This window comes from Scatophagus argus, chromosome 21, assembly GCF_020382885.2.
Source record: "Scatophagus argus isolate fScaArg1 chromosome 21, fScaArg1.pri, whole genome shotgun sequence".
Taxonomy (NCBI): Eukaryota; Metazoa; Chordata; class Actinopteri; family Scatophagidae; genus Scatophagus; species Scatophagus argus.
Genome location: NC_058513.1, coordinates 1200606 through 1222644, shown reverse-complemented (window position 1 = coordinate 1222644; position 22039 = coordinate 1200606). Strand labels below are relative to the sequence as shown.

Sequence of the window (22039 nt, the reverse complement as noted above, 5' to 3'; positions counted from 1 at the left end):
CTGAGGTCACATTTTAGGTGATTATTGTTTTATTAAACAAAGTTTCAAAAGTTAGATAACATGTCCTTTGCAACAGATTTTCAATTTCAGTACATCTACAAAACACCATCAAAATGAACCTGCCAAAGTTATGAAACACCTGCTGACTGCACAAAGTGCAGACCAGGCATCTTAGTCACAGTCTGCAAAGATTTGCTTCACAAGTACGGACATATTCAGTTAGTCGTCCTGGGATGCCCCCTTTAGACTGGACCTCTGCTTCTTCTGGTCCATCTGGCCCATGACGCGGTACAGTTTTTTACGTGCCTCCTTCTGTCTCTTGAGCTTTGCCTCCTCCTGTTTCTCCTTCTGCTGCAGGAATTCCTTGTGTTTGGCATGCTGCAACATGTGGACTTTCTTCCTCTTGTGGTTGTGGACAGTGCTCAGAGCATGGAGCAGGGCCGCCACCTTAAGAAACAAGAAAAACAACATTTAGCGATAAAGTCTGGTTTTATTGGGAGGCGTAATCCGAGGTCACCTTGTAGCCAAAGGAATCCACAACAAACTGGGTTTTGTTTACATAGTTTTGACAATGATTTCTATCAGTTACTGTACTGTTAATGTTGTCTGATCAGCATAAACATGTGATTTGCTTGAGGTCTTAAGTACATCCTCCTAACTAAATAAACTGAGCTGCTGTTGATCCTGTAGAGTCAGGTTTTGCTCACCTTCCTTTCATGGGGTTCTCTGATCACGCTGGGCCTCTGGAGATCTTTGGGTGTCTTTCCTTTAGGTTGTTGCTGTTTGGGTTTGCTCTTGAAGGGAAGGGCCTTCTGCAGCTCCTTAGGGATGTGGAGAGGGTTGAAGTGCCTTTTGTTTCGGGCCACCGGCTGCAAAAGAAGGAGATGGGTATTTATATATCAAGTCATGATTTAGGGTAACAGCTGAGTGAAGTGCAGGTCCACAATAGTTTTAACTGCAGCACAACTCAGGAAATAGTTCTAAAATCAAGCCTGTCAACACCAATGTAAACACAGCTAACCACACAAAGGATTATTTGTTGTGAATATCTGTTTTTGTTTTTCAAGGATCATTCAGATCATTTTTCAACTGCCAGAAAAGATAATCAATTGTGATATAAAATAGCAAAAGCAAAATCCTAGCAAATCCTAATGTTTTGTTCGATCAGCAACTGAAACAAATTATTTATTATAAAAACTGTTGGCAATTAATTTTCTGCCAATTGATTACTCAGGTAATCATTTATTTACTTTTCTGACAACAATTTGGTCAACAGATTGTATCACGTGGGCATAGTAAAAGCATCATGAATGTTCGATGCTTGTCACTAACAGCTGAGTAGGGGTTCACATTTTAAAAACCTGGGAAAGAAAGCAGACGGAGTCACCTGTTAAAGCCTATATCAGCTGATACTAATGATGGGCTGATATTATTGAATCCCTACTCTTAATTCATGCTCGGACCAGGTGTTCAGAGATCTGTCAGGCTACTCTACCTTGTACAGAGAGTCTGTGTTGGGTTTGTTGCGGATGCCGAGGTCGTGTTTGAGCTGCCCCACGGTCCTCATGCCCGTCCAACCGTCCTTCTGACCAACAGGTAGCAGCAAAGAGGTGACAGGGTTGTAGAGCTGGGGAATAGACACTGGATACCAGGAGCGCAGGAACACGATATCTGCACAACACATAAATAAAAAGACACAGCAAATCAAATGTGTTGTACAGCATTGCACTCTTGCATAGTATCTATAAAATATAGGCAAATATAGTGATGATCACAAGTAATTTACCAAAAGTACATGGTACAGTTACAAAGGGACACTAACCACTCATAAGCAGGCGGTCCTCAAACGTCGCTCTGTAAGCTCCTGGTGGCGTTGACAGTGCCTTCTTGATTTGACCTCTGACCCCTGATACTGTTCGTACAGAAGCACCTTCAAATTTAGCTACCTCCAACACTGTGTTGAACATGCCCTGTGAACACAGAGGTACATGTACTATTAATATTGTACTGACCTGTATGCTTTACAAAGCAGCTTTTGAAGCCAGAGTTACATAAACATTAAAGAAAAACAGAAAATTAAAAACAAGAACTAGCAATATATGTAAAAAGATTTTAAAAAAACACACACATATTACAAGCAACCAAGACTGTTGCACCCCACACAAAAATCCAAATAAACAGTGACTGGTATGTCCACCGTCTGTCTCTTATCTAGTTCCTTTAATCAAAGACAACGGCTTCTTATGGGAGACAACAAATGGCACCTAAATGTTGACTATGCTGCAGATCAGCCTCCAAGCAAAGATTGTTTCTGGAGCAGCTAATAGCTCTATACTGTGGGCTATTGTTACATTAGTGATTTAAAACACATTTAACTTTACCTCTTTTTAGGTTTTATCAAATCACTTGAGACATAACTGAGATATGTAAAGGACAGCTAGAAGTAAATAAAAGTGTCTCTACCTTAATGAAGCAGGTGTTCTTAAAAATCTTGTAGGGGTAACCAATGAGTTTGAGCTTCTTCACTATAGTAACAGACTTATCCAGGTCCAGAATGACTCCTGTGGCTGCGATGCGGAAATTAGCCTGCAGACAGAAAACAGGAAGTTAGAAACTCAATATAAAGCCTTTAATGCATAATTCCATATAAATCTTTTAGTCAAAAGTTTTTTGACTTGAAGTCATATAAGAGCAAAGAGTTAGGGCTTAGAGCTAGGAGTTAGAGCTAGGGCTCAGTTGGTTAGTTGATACACTCTTGTCTAACCAAATTCTCATTGGTTAAACAGTTGCTCTCGCCCGAGCAGCTAGCGTCTGTAGCTTTCACTGTTGCTGTGGGCAGGACGTTGAGTGATACTACAGACAGAAGCCCTTTTACACATGCAGCAACAAGGAGAGCAACAAGAGATTAGGCTCATTTGAGATTAGCCATGCCTGTGGAGAATCAATCACTCGCCATCGCCGCACAATGTACGCCAGTTAGATTTCTGTCTGACTTGCTCTGATGTCACACATACGCAGGCAACAGTAATCTCTCGAGATCGAGGTGGGCGCAGTTCTTGGACCAGACGGCTGCAGTTGCTCTCCACCGACTGCAAGACCCAGGGCATGATGGGAAACGCCTGCATGTCGACTGATCCAAGAGCCGATTGGCGTAGAAACCGACGCAACAATGTGACATTTCATACATACTTTTCTTTTGTGCAGAATTGGAGAGATTTTAATTTTATTTGAATGATTTTTATGAGTTGAGTAATAGCATTTTAGTAGTCTAGGGACTGCATACAAACTGATATATGGGTCTGATTTAATATTTAAATAAATCAGAATCAGATTTAACAGGATGTGAGTGCTTCTGTGACTTCATGTGCAGACCGAAGACTCCACCCACTACTGCTGCTGCCTGCTCTCGTCCACTTTCCAGGCAAAGCGCAGTCCAACACGAACGAGCCCACCATCTGTCCATTTGAGATGTGTTTTCACCTACTGGACATATAAATACCCTGTTTGTCTGGGGTAGGGGGCAGCACCTGGATGAGGCGTGTCTCCCGCCTTCTCCATAGCAAGATTTTCTTTGGTTAACTACGGCCATACAAATAATACAGCCGCTTTACCTCTCACCATGTGGGAAACCAGCAGTGTTCTCATATTTGAATTGAACTAACCATTCACACTGGCATTAACTGCTGAAAGTAGAGTGAATAAGTGACTCACCTTAGTTCCTGCTACTGACTGCACAGCCAAAAAGCCGGTACCCTGTGGGGTGACAGGACCTTCAGTGAGACAAAGGGAGAGAGAACATTAGCTCTTATTATCCCTGATAATTATAGACATGACTGCAAAACATTCTTACTCTACAGTTCTGGAATAAGAGCGTATTTCATTGATTTTACACAGTCACTAGAATTTAAGGTAAGGGATCATATTAACCATAGACTAGTTGCTTGTGCCCACATGACTATATTATTTTTTTATGTAATGATGTACTTTTGGTTAAGGGTTATAAATAAGAAGAAGAAAGAAAGAAGAAAGTGACATATTTTGTCATTGGAGGGAACTCACTCCAACGAAATTCGTGCTCTGCATTTAACCCACCCAAGTGACGTGCACACACACACAGCAAACCCGGGGCAGTGGGCGACCGCGTGCAGCGCCCGGGGAGCAGTGGGGGTTAGGTACCTTGCTCAAGGGTACCTCAGCCATGGACACCGGTACGGGGAATCGAACCAGCGACCCATCAGTTACGGGTCCGATACCCTAACCGCCTAACTGCCCCCCTAATAACCCAGAATAATTTACAATTTTAAACAATCATATAGAAATTCTACTCTAATGCTATACTTACTGTATTCCCTTATGTTATGAATCACATGAGATATATATAAAAAAAAATGTAATTCTTAGTGTAAAACTTAGAATACATTTCCGTTGCTGCTGTGGGCATTAAATGAGACCACAGAGAGGTGATGGCAGACAGAAAAAGGATGCTACAGCAGAGCCAAATATTCACTGTTTTGCAAGCATCATTTATGTCCGTGTAAACGCTGCTATCGACACAATACAGACAAAAGTATTCAGACAGATCTCTTAATGCAACAGTTTGTTGAAGGCCCTTTTCTATTCCAGCATGACTGTGCCCCAGTGCACAAAGCAAAGCTCCATAAACACATGGTTGGATGAGTTTGGTGTGGAAGAACTTGACTGACCCACACAGAGCCCTGACCTCAACCCCATCCAACACCTTTGGGATGAACTGGAACGGAGATCACAAGCCAGGCCTTTTTGTCCAACATCAGTGTGTGACCTCACAAATGCTCTACTGCATGAATGGACAAAACCTGCTACAGAAACACTCTAAAATCTTGTGGAAAGCCTTCCCAGAAAAGTGTAAGCTGTTATAGCTGCAAAGCTGTCTATGTATATAGAATGCATTGTCATTTAAGTCCCTCATGGTGTAATGGTCAAGTGGCCAAATACTTTTGTACATATAGTGTAGTTAAGGCCCATTAAAATCACTGCAGACCAGCAGTAGCACAGTGTGTATCTTACCCCAGATGGTGGCTCCGCAGTGCATGTGCTGCGGTGTGTATTTGAGCAGGCGGTGGCGTCCATTGTGATCCTCAATGTGGTAGAGGGGGATGGTCTGGAAGCGCCTCCAGCCTAACGACAGGATGAGGGGGTCCCGTGTTTTCAGGATGCGGTCATGCCAGCGGTGTTTCTTTAGTCGCATCTGACACACACGGAGAGAGCTTTAGATATGTGCTACCCATTTAAAAATGTCACTTCAAAAACCCAGAAGGAAATTTAGCTGTACGTTTCCCGTCAGGACAGAAATTACTCTGCAAGAAGCAACAACCACACATACAGCTGTTTATATGTGATAATACAAGAGAGAGCAGCAGCCACTGATTCAGATATTTCATACGATCCCATTACCTTAAGAACACAACTTGATTTTAGTTTTTTTTTTTAACCAAGTCATTCAATCAGTTTTCCTCAGTTTACAGCTATAACTTCACAGGAGCGCATTTCACTGATCCCGCTAACTATGTCAACTGATGAACTCTAATTTTGTATTGCAAGGAGCTGAGCTCATGAGGAGAACATGTAATCAGCCACTCTGAAACACCTGAGACAGGTGGAAAAACTTGCTTAACTCATTCAAAAAAGTAGACATTTGTTTAATCGTTAGGCAAGACGGCAGTGCACACACAGGCTGAGTAAACTGTTGATATAAAGAGCTAAAGTAACGGATAAATGATTAATAAAAAGATATTTGAGCATCCCAGTGCAGTTTGAATGTCAGCGCCCCCAAGCATAAACTAAATGTGCATGTTAACTTAAAGTTTCCCCAACAGCTTTGTTGTGAAAAAGGCCTAAACAAGACATTAAAAATATTGCACATACCTGCAGGTATCCCACATTGCCCTCACTGGAGCCCAGACCTCCAATGATGATGGGATAATGGGGATCGAAGTTGGTGACAAACTCACAGGGCAGAGAGGAGATTTCTAATCGGATGTACATTCCTGGTCGGAAGCCTTCATACTGCACTCTGGTCTCATCATCCACATCTTCAAACTCTGCTCTGTTCAGCTGAGAACAGGATGCAGAAAAACATTCTTATAAACAAGCCAGAAATATATGAATCTAATGGATCTACGGAAGACTACAGCTCCTAAACAAGAAGACTTTGTTCTGATTTTCTCTGTGGTCTTTATCAAATGAATGAATTCCAGCAGCTACAGAAGGTGAAAACCAGCTGCGGTACCTCAGCCTGCTTCTGCATCTCCTCCTTCAGGTCGTCAAAGTAAGTGGCATCTCCATCATCATACTCCGCATTGAATCGCTCCTTCAGCCTGCGTTTCTTCTCCAGGCGCTTGTTCTTCTGGACCTCCTCATCATCGACCTTCACACTCTCTTCAGCTTCATCTTCAACATCGTCACTATACTGCTGGTCACAGAAAAAAAAAAAATCATCCAAGGTATGAGTCACCAGGAACTACAAACCATCCGTAAACACATTTTTACTTCAGACACTTCAGAACCTAAAAATTATATTTAGGACACAATCAAGTATCAGTATCAAGTAACTTGTCATATTTGCAAGCAATTGCAATTTGAGAGTATAAATTTATGTCCACCTCTGTGGAAATGGAGAAATTGTTAATATCCTCTGCTACTGTTTAATTTAAAATCCAATGGCAAAGCCTGGTAACTCACAGTGTAACAGTGCACTCAGAACTTGGTAAGGCAAATAAATAAAGTAAAAGTCAATTTCTTCAAATGGGCTGAGAGAAGTATGGTGCCACGATTATATTCTAGTGGAACACATGTTTCTGTATACAACCCAGAAATGCTGTGTGAAGTGAAACACAGTGTGATGATCTACTAATCTTTTTTTTGAAATGAAAACAGTACAAAAATAATGTATTTGATGTTGTAATGTTATTTAAATAATTTGATTCATCAGCTTAAATGAGTTCATCTTTAAAGCTGTGTATTTTGTTAGATAAAAACTTACATCAACCTGTTTTGTTGTCAATTAATTCTGACTTTTGGATTTTCCAACTCTCTGGATTTGTAATGGCTCAGGTTTTTTAATACCTGCCCAACTTGAGAGCCAATCCGCATCACTGACCCACAAAAATAAGCGCTAATCCACCACCCAAACCCTACCAGACCAATAAATCACCAACTTTGTGCAACTGTCAGGAACAAGAACAGATGACTCCAAGGTGCTGATGCTGCTGCTGTTTCTTATTCGTCTTTTTGTCTTTCTCTCACAGCTGCAGTAGTGAATAGAGATAATATCAAGGCTGAATAAAAAGCCAAAACTCTCTTTTATGCCTTGTTACTAAATACTGTGGCATCAGCTGTGCCAGTGACACTAGCTTAAAAATATGTGAGAAATTTGTGGATGTAGTGGCTAAATCTTTTTTTTTTTGGAAAAAAAAAATTTTAAGATATAAAAAAAATCAGCAGATATCTGCACTACAAGACTGAGTAAGCAAAGCAGCTTTACGTTTATGTGTGTGGTATTTATTCAGTTTGGGAAATCCCACAACCTCTAGAAAGCATTAACATGGCCTCAAGTTGGCAGGATGACTCAATATGGACTGCTAATCATCTCAGGCTAGGTCATTACTAATAGTCAGCCTTCTTACTGGAGCAGCAAACTCGGTTTTAGTTCATAGGATTCTCCTGATATGACTGATTGTTCTCCAGTATTTAGTCAGTTCCCACGTATTTCCAGAGAAATAGCACTGACAAAAGGGTTTTTTTTTGTTCAGAATGAATTGGCCCACAGTATGAATACATTTCCATTATAGCTTTTATTTTGTAATTGGTAATTGTTCTATAATCACAACACAATACTTGAAAGTGACGTTTTTTATTACCGCCATGACACGCACACAGTAATATCGCAATATCAACTGTTAGACATATTACTCCAACAGAACTTACCTCATCTGAGTCCTGCTGCTCAGTTTGTCCCTTGTGAACTTCTCCTGTTTCCAAATCCTCGAAGTCCCCATACAGCTCCTCTAGACACAGCAAAACATCAAAAAACTGTCTGTTACTGTCTTCAAAACTAAATAACATGAAATGTGTCTTCCCAGAAAAAAAAAACTCTCCCTGATAAACCCAGCTACACCAGTATCCTTAAAAGGTGCAGGTGGTCATTATGGACAAAGACAGCTTTCCAATGTGGTCAAATACCATTACATTGGTTGGCTGTTGGTAACTGGTTTGGACACCAACAATCAATCACACACCATCCCAAAATGTCAACGTGTTTATGACCTGGGAATGACACTAAACAATGAATTATCTTTCTCCAGAATCGCCTACTGCACCTTAAATTGTACATTCAAATGGTTCAACCATGTAAAGTAACCCTCTCACTGTGTTGGTACTGATGGGTCAACACTAAACTAAACAATTCAGTGATTCTAATTGTTTGTGAAGTTAATCTTCACAAGTCCAGACGCCTTGCTTCAACTCTTTGAGTGAATATGACCTGGATGACTGAGAATCTCCACAGACATGTTGCCAGTCATTTTGGGAAAGACACTCTACGATTGGTGAGGGAACATGAGAAGACCTCCAAGAAACTAGCAGACTACAGGAACCACCTACGGTTTAACCTGAGATGCAGACAGGAGAAGCTGACACCAAAAAGCCTACATTCAAGTTAATCTTCACAAGTCCAGACGCCTTGCTTCAACTCTTTGACTAATTGTTTACATTTTTTAAATAAATCTGAAAGTTTGCTGTGTGTTTGGCTGAGCAGATTGTTTCTCCTCTTCCCTCTCTTCCTGCCTCATCAGGAAGGCACACCAGCGCCTCTACTTCCTCAGGAGGCTGAGGCGTGCCGGACTGGGGAGTTCGGTCCTCACATCCTTCTACAGATGTGTGGTGGAGAGCGTCCTGTGCTCCTGTATCACTGTGTGGCACGGCAGCTGCTCTGCAGCAGAGAAAAAAGCTCTGCAGAGGGTGGTGAAAGCTGCACAAAAGACTGTGGGACACAGCCTATCCACCACCACAGACATTTACACCTCCAGGTGCAGGAAAAGGGCCTCCTGCATCATGAAGGACCCCACCCACCCCTCACACAAACTGTTTGCCCCTCTCCCCTCAGGCAGGAGGCTGCGGAGCATTAAGAGCAGGACCACCAGACTGAGGAACAGCTTCTTCCCAGAAGCTGTGAGACTGTTGAACTCTGGAGGTCCTCTGTAGCCCCTGCTGCCAAACTCACACCTCACACACCAACAAATACACAAACAACCACCCATGGAACATTTTGCACAATGCAGCATTTGCACAGAACTCAAACTGCTCATGTTCATTGCACTACGGTCATTTTGCACTACCCTGTCAGCCATTTTGCACTACTGTTTATACTGTTTACACTGGTGTTTATATCATCTACTGTTTTTCACTTATATTACACTGTTTTTATACTATATAGCATTGTTTATATTTATATTTATTTTGTTAAGAAACTGGGCTGATACTGGGACCGGGGAAACTAATTTCGTTCCACTCATGTTTTACGTGTGTGAAATGACAATAAAGCTCCTTGAATCTTACCATCCTCCTTTAGCAGCGTAGCAGCATCTTGGCCCTCGTCCCACTTCCCTGTTACGAAGCAGTCTCTAATGGAGTTCAGCATCTGGGGAAGAAATAATGGAATCTGTCAAGATTTCTCTTTAATTTCAACATCTTTTTTGTTTTCATATCAACAGGACATTAGGAACTTATACTGTCCCAGCAACACCAGTGCATTAGTAACCACTGTACCTCTTCTAAGTCCCAGTTGTGGGAGGTGTCAGGTTTGAAACGGGAGCAGTCAAGAGCGTTTGCTTGGCATTTTTTTCTGTTCTGTGGCCGACTGACTCGAAAGAGCCCACCCAGCTCCTCTTCCTCGTCATCCTCAGAACCATTCACTTCTGCAACTGAGAACAAAAATGATGATTGTCAAGAGAGACTAAAAACCGTAGGTATATATTATCACATGGTTTTAAAACAGACTCTGGTATTTGTTAGAAAATGCCAAAATATGGCATTCATCACTTGGCCTGTTGGCTGATGACTTACAGAGCTAACCATACAGGCAACACACAGGAGCTGCATAAATGCCATCAATTTTGTTCAAATTTACTTTGCAGATCACATGCTGTACCAGAGCCTAATATAGAGCCCAAGTATCTAATTTTCAAAAGAAATTATTTTCTGCAATCGAATAAGAAAGACAGTATATCCATAAGTGTAATAATATGGATAATGTACTTTTACTATACAGTATCATTGATTGTGTAAATTATCACACGCGTGATGGTATATACTTAAACATCAATCATTTACATATAAATATACATTTATGTGCACATGCAACCAGAGTCTCAGGCTACCTGAACCATAAACCAGTTTTCTCAGATTGGGGGCAGCTTCTTGTTGCCGTAGAAACGCCTCTGATGCTTTCTGCTGCAGACCCTCCTTCCACCTCAGAGCCCCTGTAGATCGAAGCAGAAGAGAGTGAGCTCAGCTGAGGGACAATAAATGAAATCACTGAACCTCAATATGCTGACTTCAGGGTCAGAACATGCACACATGTCTGTTTGTGTTTAGACATTACCTTCAGACTCTTCCTGACCAATGGAAGCTTTGTCTTGAATCACAACTACTCAATACAAATCCAAAAATGTTGCATGTGTGCATGTGTTGCTGTGTCGTCAAAGAAAAATAGTTCCAAATCAAACCCGCTCATAACAAGGTCTGTGGTTTATCTCGACTAACTGGGTCAGGATTTCTGGAAAGAGACATTGCTGTTGACTTTTTCAGATGTACTGTTGTGGTTGTGTTGTTGTTTCATTATATTGAAGAGAGGGCAGACACCTCCAAAGCCAGTATCTCCAAAACTCTGCAACTCACTTTAGGTAGTAAAAGAGTGTATTTAGGTATGTGAATCAACATGAATAGAAAAAGCAGGATTAGTGCATGTTGACCAAAACAATGATGATTACATTTGCCACAATCGAGCAGCACTCACTGAAGGTGAATAAAAAACAAAAACTGTGTTTACCCTGCTCCTCTTCCTCCTCACTCTCACTCGCTGATGTTTTCTTCACCGTATCATCTGCTGCATCAACCTCCTCTTCATCTTCTGATTCTTCATCATCATCATCTTCATCAGAACAATGTCCAGAGTCTCCTCCTCTCCCAGCTTCCCTTTCTTCTTCACTCTCCTCCTCGCTCTTCTCCAGCTCGTCTTCACTGTCAGCAAACGCTGGCATCTCCATGCTCTCTTCCTTCTCCTCTCGCTTCTGCCTCTTCACTGGTGGAGTGCCGTCTTTTACATTCCCGTCTGCCTTATCAGATTTGGCTCTTGTCTCTTTGAGGAAAGTGGACACGTCATCCTCGTCTTCGTCCTCTTCATGCTCCTCTTGGTCACTGTCTTCACTGTCACCATCCTCATCATCACTGGAACTGCTGACATCGTTGTCGTCCTCTCCTTTCTCAGTGAAGACCACCTTCCTCCTCTTTCTCTGAGTGTTAGGGTCCCAGACATGCTCCTCCTGGACACCATGTTTCTTTCTAACACACAAACAAGAAAGGTTTAAATTCTCTGTCAAATACAAGAGCTAGTGGCCCTGAAGGACTTGACCCAGCCTCTGTGACTGGCACATGACAGTTTGAAAACAAAAGGCAAGACTTTGACTGGAGTTGTGGATGAGAAGACATGACAGGCAGGGACAGGAGAGAAGTGAAGCCAATGAGGAGTGAGAGTCGGGTATCAGCAACAGGTGAAAAACCAGTGGAAGTATTTTCACATCTTATTCAGTGAATTTAGGGTATATTTTGACCTAACCAGAGGCGATTGTGCAAAGTCAAATCAAAACTATTTCGGTGAGCTGTTGTTTATGTCTCCTTTGAATGAAGTGTGTTTTAAGCTCTCAAAAATGCAACACATAGACATATTTGACATAAGGCCAGTGCTGTCGTTTCCTCTACTGATAATGTTAGTGCATTTTCTGAAACAAAAATTTTGGCCATATTTTACAAATTACACTTTTAAACCATGGTAGTTGTCATTTACAGGATCCATAGTGGGAAAATAAAATATCCTCCACACCATTACACATACAGCAGCCTGAACAAAATGGCTCCGTGGACTGATTTTGCTTACGTCAAATTCTGACCCTACCATCTGCACATTCATCAGACAAGGTGACCTTTTATTTTGTTTAATCTTCCACTGACTTTTTTTGGTGACCTGGTGGCCTAAGCTGACTGCATGCTCAGTTTCCTGTTGCTAGAACCTTCCATTTCCAGGTTTCACGTATTGAGAGAAGCTCTTCTGTATAGCTCCGTCGAGTTATTGTTGCCTTCCTGTCAGATTGAAACAGCCTGGTCATTCTCCTGTGACCCCTCTCACATACAAGTTGTTTTCACCCACAGACCTGCTGCACACTGGATGTTTGGTTTTTATTTTTTGTACCATTTTAACACACTCAAGGTAGCTTGCATTATGTTTCTTCCCCAAAAGAACCTCTTGAACAGTGCTGTAATGTCTGAGTTGCTACCGGAATTGTCATTTATCCATCACATTAAACAGATCTCTAAGGCCGCCTTCTTTCACCTCCGTAATATTGCTAAGATTAGGAGCGTCCTCTCTCAGAGTGATGCTGAAAAACTTGTCCATGCTTTTGTTACTTCTAGGCTGGATTACTGCAACTCACTATTGTCAGGATGTCCAAATTACTCTGTTAATAACCTGCAGCTGATCCAGAATGCAGCAGCTAGAGTTTTAACAGGAATAAATAAAAGCTTCTCTTCACTGGCTTCCGGTAAATTTTAGAATAAGCTTTAAAATTCTCCCACTTACATATAAGGCCCTAAATGGACTAGCCCCATCATACCTGCAGGATCTAATAGTCCCATATATTCCCAATAGATCACTCAGATCACAGAGTGCAGGCTTACTTGCAGTTCCCAGAATTCATAAAAGTAGAACAGGAGGACGAGCCTTTAGCTATCAGGCACCCCTGCTGTGGAACCAGTTGCCAATCTGGGTTCGACAGGCAGACACCACCTCCACCTTTAAGACTAAACGTAAAACCTTTCTGTTTAGTAAAGCATATAGTTAGCACCAAACAAAGTGTGTAGGGCTGGTAGGCATAGTTACAGTCACTTCTTGACAGACAGAAACAGGTAGAATAGGTCTGACTAACTCTTAGTCTTTAATCTCTATCATAGCTATGCTGCTATAGGCCTATGCTGCCAGGGGACACAAACATGATCCACTGAGCAGTTCTCCCACCTCCTCAACACCACCACCATCTCTACTCCCCCACCTCCTCTCCTCTTCTTCCTCTCCCTTCCTCTTCCCTCCTCTCCTCTCATCAGGCCGACCTGTGATCCATTATTTTACATCACTAACTGTGTGTCCTGTTTTCCTCGTAGTTTTGTGTCTCTGTCCAGTCTACCTCTTCTTCCCCCACCTTCACCAGGCTCTGGGTCTCTGTAAAGGTACCTAATCAAGTGTCTTTATGTGGACAGGCTCTTCCATTCTGCCTTAACCAGACTGTATTGACAGCTGTGTAGTGTTTATGTCAGGCTGTCTCTAAGTTTCTTGATTCTTCGCTTGTGATAATCCTCAAATCCCCATTTTGTCTTTTTGTGTCCAGGTTCACCTCCTCGTCTCTGCCCATCCTGTCCAGCTCTTGCTCCAGTTTCACTAACTGACCACCAATGAGAAAACCTTACCTGTCTCATCGCTCTGCTGGATCTACTGCCTGTTATATTTAGACCACTCACTTACCGCTCGGACTCATCGCTGGACTCCCCTTATTTTATGAGTGTGTTCTTGCATTTGCCTTGCACATTATTTGGTCATGCAAAGTCATATTTCTTGTCTCTAACGTCCCTCACTACTGTAGCGGTACAAAAAAACGTGCAGAGAGGCGTCTAACCCGCTTTGATCGTCGATGTCTGTCGGGTCCAGGGTGGCAGAGCCGCTGAACAGAGACATCTTACTGGCAGCCATCTTGGCATCAAGCGTGGCGTGTGTGTCAATGAGAGACTGCACCAGCTCTGTGGTGGGCCGCACATCTTCCTACAGAATGACAAGAAGATCACACCTCAAATTCAAAAGTCAAATTTAATGTTACTGAATACAAGCATAAACAACAGCTTGACAGAACTTTATACAACAAACTGAGTGACACTGTTTTTTTAAACTAAGACCATCCATCCATTTTCTATACCGCTTATCCGTCAGGGTCGCGGGGGAGCTGGAGCCTATCCCAGCTGACTACGGGCGAGAGGCGGGGTTCACCCTGGACTGGTCGACAGTCAATCGCAGGGCCAACACACAAAGACAGACAACCACACACTCTCACACTCACACCTAGGGGACAATTTAGAGTAGCCAATTAACCTAATGTGCATGTTTTTTGGTATTGTGGGAGGAAGCCGGAGAACCCGGAGAAAACCCACGCAGGCACAGGGAGAACATGCAAACTCCACATAGAAGGGCCCAGACCGGGATTCAAACCTGGAACCCTCTTGCTATGAGGCAACAGTGCTAACCACTGCACCACTCCTAAACTAAGACCATTCAGATATAAAACAATAACACACCTGCTGTTGGTTGACATGGTTAGCAGGAAGATCGATGTACACGGCATCTTTGTCGTACACCACCCCACCGACCCCGGCCATGGGCGCGTAGAGCAGACGTTCCTTCTCATTCAGCGCTCTCTTCTTCTGAGCATCTGGCAGTGAACACGGGTCTGGCAAGAAGTTCACGTCTGCCACCTGAAAGTCTCCTACACCTGCAGAGAGTAACAACATCCCATATTATTGTGTTTCTAGTGACATTCCATTAATACTATTTGGAGCATTTCTGCTTTAGACAGTATGATGTACAGTTCAAAAAGTTTTTGTTGGTAACGCACAATATGCTTATGTACCTGCGATATGGACCTGGCCTTTGTTTTTCAAATATGTCCCCCGCAGGTAGCCATAGAGTGACACTGTCCGGTCACACTTGGGGTCTGTCCTCACCTTCTCAGGGTCAGTCAAGTCCTCCATGCTGTTTTAATACAGAAGAGGAAATTAAATGAGTGATTATAAATGGCCTGACTTACTCATACAATAAACCAATTTAGGCACATTTGTCAGTTGTCTTGCTGAACACCTGAAGATCTTACTAATGACAGCTAGAACTAACAGCTAGAACTCTTATGATGTCCACAATGAAAAATCACATAAGGCGATGTTATCGGGGGGGGGGGGGTCGGTGGCTACTACCATAAACGTCCTTTCATTTCAGTGAAGCCCCGATGGTTATCCAGCAAAGAAGTCTCTTGGGGGCTAAGCATATACTCATAGAACTGGATTTTCATCCAGTAATTAGATAGTAGAAATAGAAGAACATCCAGTTGTTCTTCTATGTAAATAGTTCCCCCTTGCAAGCTGGGTCCTGCTCAAGGTTTCTTCCTGTTAAAAGGGAGTTTTTCCTCGCCACTGTCTGCTAGCGGGGGTTCACGCTCTGTATCTATAGTATGTTTAACTGTAGCTGCATCCCAATTCAGAGGCTGTACCCTTCAAACTCTTCCTTTCTATATCAAAAGAATCGTCAAAGTCTGACAGGATCCGTCTCATTTCAAAGGCACTTTCTAAAAGTCTTCCTTTGTAGATAAAACAGGGTGGTGTTAGGTGTTAGCAATCTACTTTTCAGGCGAATCTCAATTAAATACATTGTGATATTATTTTCTGCTACACCACCTCACCACCCCTCACCTCCTAGCACCACTCAGTATCCCACTGTGTCCAGTGAACTTTTTAATGGTGTATTCAAGTGCTGCTCTCCAACTCTTAGTGTAAAGAAAAACTGTGCCGCATTTGCATTTTAAATGTAAGCATTACATTAAGCCATTGAAGACCATTGAAGAGCCTGAAGGAGCCACAGCAGAAACACAACGTAACACACCTTCATTCTCACAGGATCCGTTCACTGAAATGAAATACACCACCCTCAACACCACCAAAAGAAGTTCAGGTGCAAAACAAAAATGGTCTAAACAAAAACTAGGTATGTAAACAATATGAACAAAATAAATAAAAAAAACATGCTGGAAGTACGTGAGGAGTTAATGAGTCATTGTTCCCTTTCACTTTACATCTTCATAGAACTCATTAGAACTCACAGAGCAAATGCTGTAAATCTCTGGTGGACAAATGGTGCAAACTGCTCTAACAGATGGTTTATGATGACATGCAGGCTCAGGTTATTACTCACCGGTCAACCAGAACATAAGGGTGGGAGGTCTGCCACACCAGAGGACGAAACTTCATGACAGAGATGAAGCGGCCGAGGTTTTTCACTTCCTGAGTCTGATATTCACCGTACACCATACCAGACAGATAGAACAGCTTGGCTCCCTGATAGGTTCAAACACAACGTGAATACACAGGTAAAAACTTTCTTTAATCATACAGTCAGACTGTCACACTACATACATGTTACAGTTTCGAGGTGCCAGATTTGATGCCTGAGCAAAAAAGGATGGATAATACGGATTTTTTTTTTTTTGGCTGATAATGACAAGGCAACTGAAAATTTCACATTTTTTACTTGGGGAAAAAAGTTAATTGTGTGTAGTTTAGCAAAGATGGATGATTTAATATTCTGGCTGTGACAAGTTTCGTTGCGTTAAAACTTCCCTATGGAACACGTATTGCAAATCATTTAATCATGTCGTTTTCCACTGAAACTGCAAAAAATGTCCACACCAGCAACAAAATGTTTGGCTTTCTAGTCTACGCTGTGTGGCCCAGATGGAGGATGTAGATGTTGGGGTTGTTAGGTCTACGAAAAGCGATTTAGGTTCATATTATCAGCTCCACTTATCAGCTATAATCTCATGATTGGGCTGGAATATCTGCCTGATACATACTGTGCGTCCCTCTGAGCAAAAGAGGTCATTTTCAGCAGTACGGATGAGCTTGTGTTGTGTTTACCTGGTAGACTTCAGTCCAGAAGCGATGTTTAAGGTTTTTCTTAGTCTTCCTCAGTGTCTTGTTGTTCTTGAAAGAATCCAGGTGAGTCAGCACACCCATGATACGAGGGAAGCCGTGTACCTGGCAGATGTTGAGAAACTCAAAAGTCTCCATCTCGAAGCCAAAGCTGGCATCAATCAACATTAAAACCTGGAGGGGGAAAAAAAACAATGCATTTAATTCTAATTGATTTAGTTAATGCAAGCAAAACAAAGTTTAGATTTTTTTAATAATAGTGACATAAATATAGAGGTCAAATTAAGGATAAATGATGTAGAAACAGAAAAAGTTTGTGAAACAAATTTTGATGTTATACTTCATCATAAATTACACCAGAAAATGGAAAACATTAATCTCAATACTATACAAGACCGAGGAGCTGTTAAATCAATTTAATTATTGTTCCATACATCATTAAAAAAATATAAATATAAATAAATATATTACAAAATAAGATTAGATAAAAAGATAAGTATTATCACTAAATCAGCTGATAAAGAACCACCTGATAGCCTCGTTTATAAAATTTAAAAAATGTATTTAATGATGAATAATGATGCTTATAAGACTGTACAGGTTATATATAAAGACCATGCATATGTTTGTAACAAGAAAGAAGACTTTAAGAAATATTTATGTTTAAAAATTTTAGGGCAAGCACAAGTAAAAGAATAAATAAGAGATAAAAGATAAAAAAGAGATTAAAAAAAATCATAAGAAATGAATGCATTTGATTAAAAGGGGTGAATACTGAACAATCTTGAGGAGGAAGTAAAAATGCGCAGTACAATTCAGAGATTTATAAGACTATTTAAAGCAGGGTGATAGATTTAATCTAAAACATTTGTATGATATCCCATCATAATCTGTATGACAAACAACATAATGTGCATTGGCTATTTCCATCTGTGTAGCAACAATGGGTTGGAAACGTGAGGCAGCCATGTGTATGCATAGTGTTATTTGTCTTTATGGTACGTGTCATGAGCTTTTGCTTCCGCCTACACCTTACTGGTCGATTTCTTCTTCTTTTCGTCGTTTTTAAGCTCTGGAGCGCATCATATGTTGTAAGTGAGACATTATGGGTGCATCTGTGGGTATACAGACTTTGTTTTCTGTCTTCTGCTGTGTATTCCAGACCGAAATAAAGTAATCATTCAGTTCATTTATTCAGACCAAGCAACTGAGCTGTAAGAAATGAACTATAGATACATTTATCAGTCTGTTAACTGACAGACTCCAGCTTTATGGACTTCAATAATGACAACAAAATGTTTGAAATGACTACATTATACAAGAAGGTTCGGTTATGTTGTACTGCTTGATACTTCATTGAGATCAACTCCCTCATACTTTCATCAAATGCACTTGTTTACAATCAACTGGAAAACTCACCAGGTCAGCTACTTTGGCGAGGTCGATCATTGTATTAATGTCATTGTTACACTCCATGAACGTCAGGCGACGCTTCTTGCCTAAAGAATACAGAAATTAGTCACAAAAAATAATTACCTTATGTGCCATTAGTTTTTAAACAACTTTCTTTCCCAGTTGTCCTTTAGCTATGGTGCCTCATGTCAAGAGCTGGTACTAAGGTGACAAGCACAGGAATACTGTTGATATACTTCTAAAAAACTACCATGCTGTTATCAGCAAGCTAAGTCAGCAACCTTCTATTGTAGGTCATCCCCCATCTCTCTCGCCTCACTTCCTGTCTACTCTCTATTGTCATGTCTCCACAGGAATATCCCCCCCTCCATTTTCTATACTGTTTATCCGTGCAGGGTCATGGGGGTGCTGGAACCTGCTGCAGGTTCTTACAGTAAGTTGAGTGGAGTTGAGGACAAAATATTGTATTATCCACAACATTATTAATAGAAACTATAAAAAGAACTGGGCCTGAAATTGAGCCTTTGGGAACATCATTAATTATTGATTAAAAACTCTGAAGGGCTCCAGCCATCAAAAAGGTAATCCAGGAAACCACATACAAGCACTTCAACTACAACCAACGTTAAATTAAAACATGTAAAAGTAAGGAATTGTCAACAGTGATGAATGCCTTGGTTCACAAAGATGGCACCACACTTATTAAAAAATGGGAATGTGTGGAAATGGGAAATGCTCTAAAAACAAGCATTAAGTTAAGAGAAATAAATAGATAACATCCAAAATAATGTCATGTCATATAAAAGTGAAAATATGCTTTTTTTGTCAAGCCATCAATTCAATTTTTTAGTTATAAAATGTCACTCTATTCAATGAATGTCAATGTGTTTCTGTGGCAGAAAAAAAGCAAAATCTATAAAGCTGTGAAACTGTAAAAAATATCTCAACATCAGAACTTAACTATGGAACCTATTACAGAGAGAGATCCGTGTCCAAACTCACCGGAGACAATGGTTACAGGTCCACATATGTCCCCAAGCTTCTGCCGAGTGAAGTTTTTGATCAGGCAGCGGATAAGGGTGCTTTTTCCCACCTTGGGGGGTCCAACTACAACAATTACAACTGGAGGGGGTTCCAGAGGAGTCCGGTCTACAAGGGGGATGTGATGTTTTTTGGTTTTTATGTCCTGGGCCCTAAGGAAAAACAGACACAGAGTAATTTCACTGAGCTTGTTTTATTACTCACATTTTTATAAGAGTATACTGGAATTTAGTTAAATAGTGGTTATTCTTACTTACTTACTAGATTCATGAATTAATGTAATTATGTCAAATTGGTGTCCCTAACTAGAAGTGAGAGTAAAGGGCAGAAGTGACTTTCTGTCTGACAGGAGCGCCATCAAGACTAACCTGTGGAAGGTCTTGGCCATGCGTACAGCAGACTGAACTGCAAACGCTTTGGGATTACGTTTCCGTTCATCCTCCTCCGTGGAGCCTCCCTGCTTCCTGCGCTTCTTCTTCTCTGCCTTCGGCCCACTGTGCTTTTGCTGATGTCGCTTCTGTTCCTTGACTTTCCCGTCCATCTTGTACACTGAAGCACAAACAATTGAACTTGAGTACATCTTCACAGAGACTCACAACAGTGAAAGTCCAACTATTGGAATTTATGCTTTTAGCACCTAAATGTACCAGTGAGGATGAATTTACAAAACAGCAAATAGAATAGTGTTCAACATGTATTAACATGCATCGTGACCATCGATGGAACAAGTCATGGAACAATGGAACAAGGTAGACCTCTATACTATCAAGACATGAACCAAACCAGTGGCAGCCTGGAAGGTAAAATCAGTCTATAATCTAAGTGTGGCAAAGCAGTCTTATTAAAATGGCAAGATTTGGTCAGCTCAAAGCGAAAAAGAGCCACTTTACTTTTAAGCAGTGCAACACAATCTGACTCTGTGCTCTCTGGCTACTGATTTTAAACATCATATTCAGTGCTAAAATGTGAGACCTTGCACATCTGGTTGTCATCTGCGGTGGACAGAGGGCACTGAAATGATAATGGTGTTTGGGAATGTACTCTAGTTACCTGAGGCTGGATCTCCAAAACCTGAAAAATACGACACCTAAATGCTTTGTCTCGATGTCTCAGAAATGGGCAAAATGTAATATAATACTGCACATTTGCCAGGCTGTTTCTTCAGAGGACACTGACTTATTCAGGAAGGCATTAAACGCTCATAATAAATACCAATGCTATACTAATTGCTTCATTAGGAAAGACAATAATTTACAAGAAAATATGTAATCTCAGCAAACTATAACTTAGAGCACAACGTCCATCTTAATGATTTATGGATACGTAGTAGTAGAAGGAGAGGAAGAAGAAGAAGAAGAAGAATGAACAAGCCAAAAACGTTTTGTCTGAATGACTTTAATGGTAACTTTAATGCGAATACTAGAAATTAAAGTCACGCACATTTTACATGAACAACCAAATCCCCATCGCTAAACAACGCTGTTTACGTGATCACTCTTTGGTTTTCAATGTTTACCTTTGTGTTCAGCTTAACACAAGCTGTTCTGAGTAACATTCAACTTAGTATACTCGATGTAAAAGATAATCTATGGACACTATTGACTGCAGCTAGCTTATTATCAGGAACGGACAAATTAGTTTGTCTTTAATTCAGAGTGCATAGGTTAGTGTAGGTTAGTCAAAAAGCAAGCAAACAAACAACCAAACAAGGCCTAACTGTTAGTGGGAAGAATAGACTAAACATACTAAATAAACTAACATATGCTACATGAAGTACAACAGAGTGCAGAGAAAGCAGGTCAACCAGATTGACTGTGTGTATAAAACCAGAGACTCAAGAGCCACAGTGTAAACATATGTGAACGGACTGCTACTCAGAAATGAGTTATAAAGTGCAGGTTAATTGTGCAAAACATGCATAGTGGATAGTGCATAGTGGAATAAATGTCCAATAAATAAATGTGATTTTTACGCCTGATGTGATGTTTAGCTTGAATAAATACAAGCTAGAGTTTGTGTATAAAATGAGTCTGTTTCTCCGCCTCTAGCAACACACTTGTCTTCATGAAGGCTGCACGCATCTGTTAAATGTTAAGGGGAGGAAAAATAAATTATATGTCACAATACCTGAAGGTAAACTGCTGTAATCTGGTCCTACTCACAGGCAATATTCTCCAGCTCTCACATGTGTGTACCGTAACCTTCGGGCCGGAACTGTTTTTCATCCGTCTTCATAGTAAGACGGGTGGAAACAAAATTCTATAGCTAAGGTTCCGCATTGCGTGGACCAAACTACAAGGCATCTACAATGGCGCCCTCTGTCGCAGACATAAGCAATGACTTCCTTCAGCATGTACAGGTCAAATCAAATCACCACTACGGCACGAGCACAAACTCCAAGTGTACCGTACGTGTTCTACAACACGTTGGATGCGAGGAGCACTTACTCAAAATATTAGTCTTGTATTTTTATTGTAAATAAGAAGGAATAAAATCTCCATTATCAGCACGAAAAAAACAAAGCAAATATGAGTTATGG

The 22039-nt window shown here is 41.1% G+C and overlaps 1 protein-coding gene across 3 annotated transcripts; it reads right to left on the bottom strand.

The window, feature by feature from the left end:
• Positions 1 to 11: 11 nt before the first annotated feature.
• bms1 (BMS1 ribosome biogenesis factor) lies at positions 12 to 21776 on the bottom strand. Of its 3 annotated transcripts, XM_046376533.1 has the most exons (24): positions 21628 to 21776; positions 19869 to 20049; positions 19462 to 19652; positions 18466 to 18545; positions 17032 to 17220; positions 16310 to 16452; positions 14979 to 15100; positions 14647 to 14840; positions 13977 to 14119; positions 11087 to 11598; positions 10416 to 10517; positions 9805 to 9959; positions 9595 to 9676; positions 7966 to 8045; positions 6269 to 6451; positions 5905 to 6093; positions 5047 to 5227; positions 3712 to 3770; positions 2464 to 2586; positions 1823 to 1970; positions 1496 to 1671; positions 708 to 869; positions 202 to 447; positions 12 to 171 (listed from the first exon to the last, which is right to left on the bottom strand). In XM_046376533.1, the coding sequence occupies exons 2-23, from the start codon at positions 20039 to 20041 to the stop codon at positions 220 to 222; spliced, it is 3615 nt and encodes a 1204-aa protein (XP_046232489.1). In that variant the 5' UTR covers positions 20042 to 20049; positions 21628 to 21776; the 3' UTR covers positions 12 to 171; positions 202 to 219. The 3 variants fall into 3 exon arrangements, with proteins under 3 accessions (XP_046232489.1, XP_046232488.1, XP_046232490.1); XM_046376532.1 differs by having other exon boundaries at positions 12 to 447; XM_046376534.1 differs by having other exon boundaries at positions 12 to 447; positions 6269 to 6448.
• Positions 21777 to 22039: the final 263 nt, after the last annotated feature.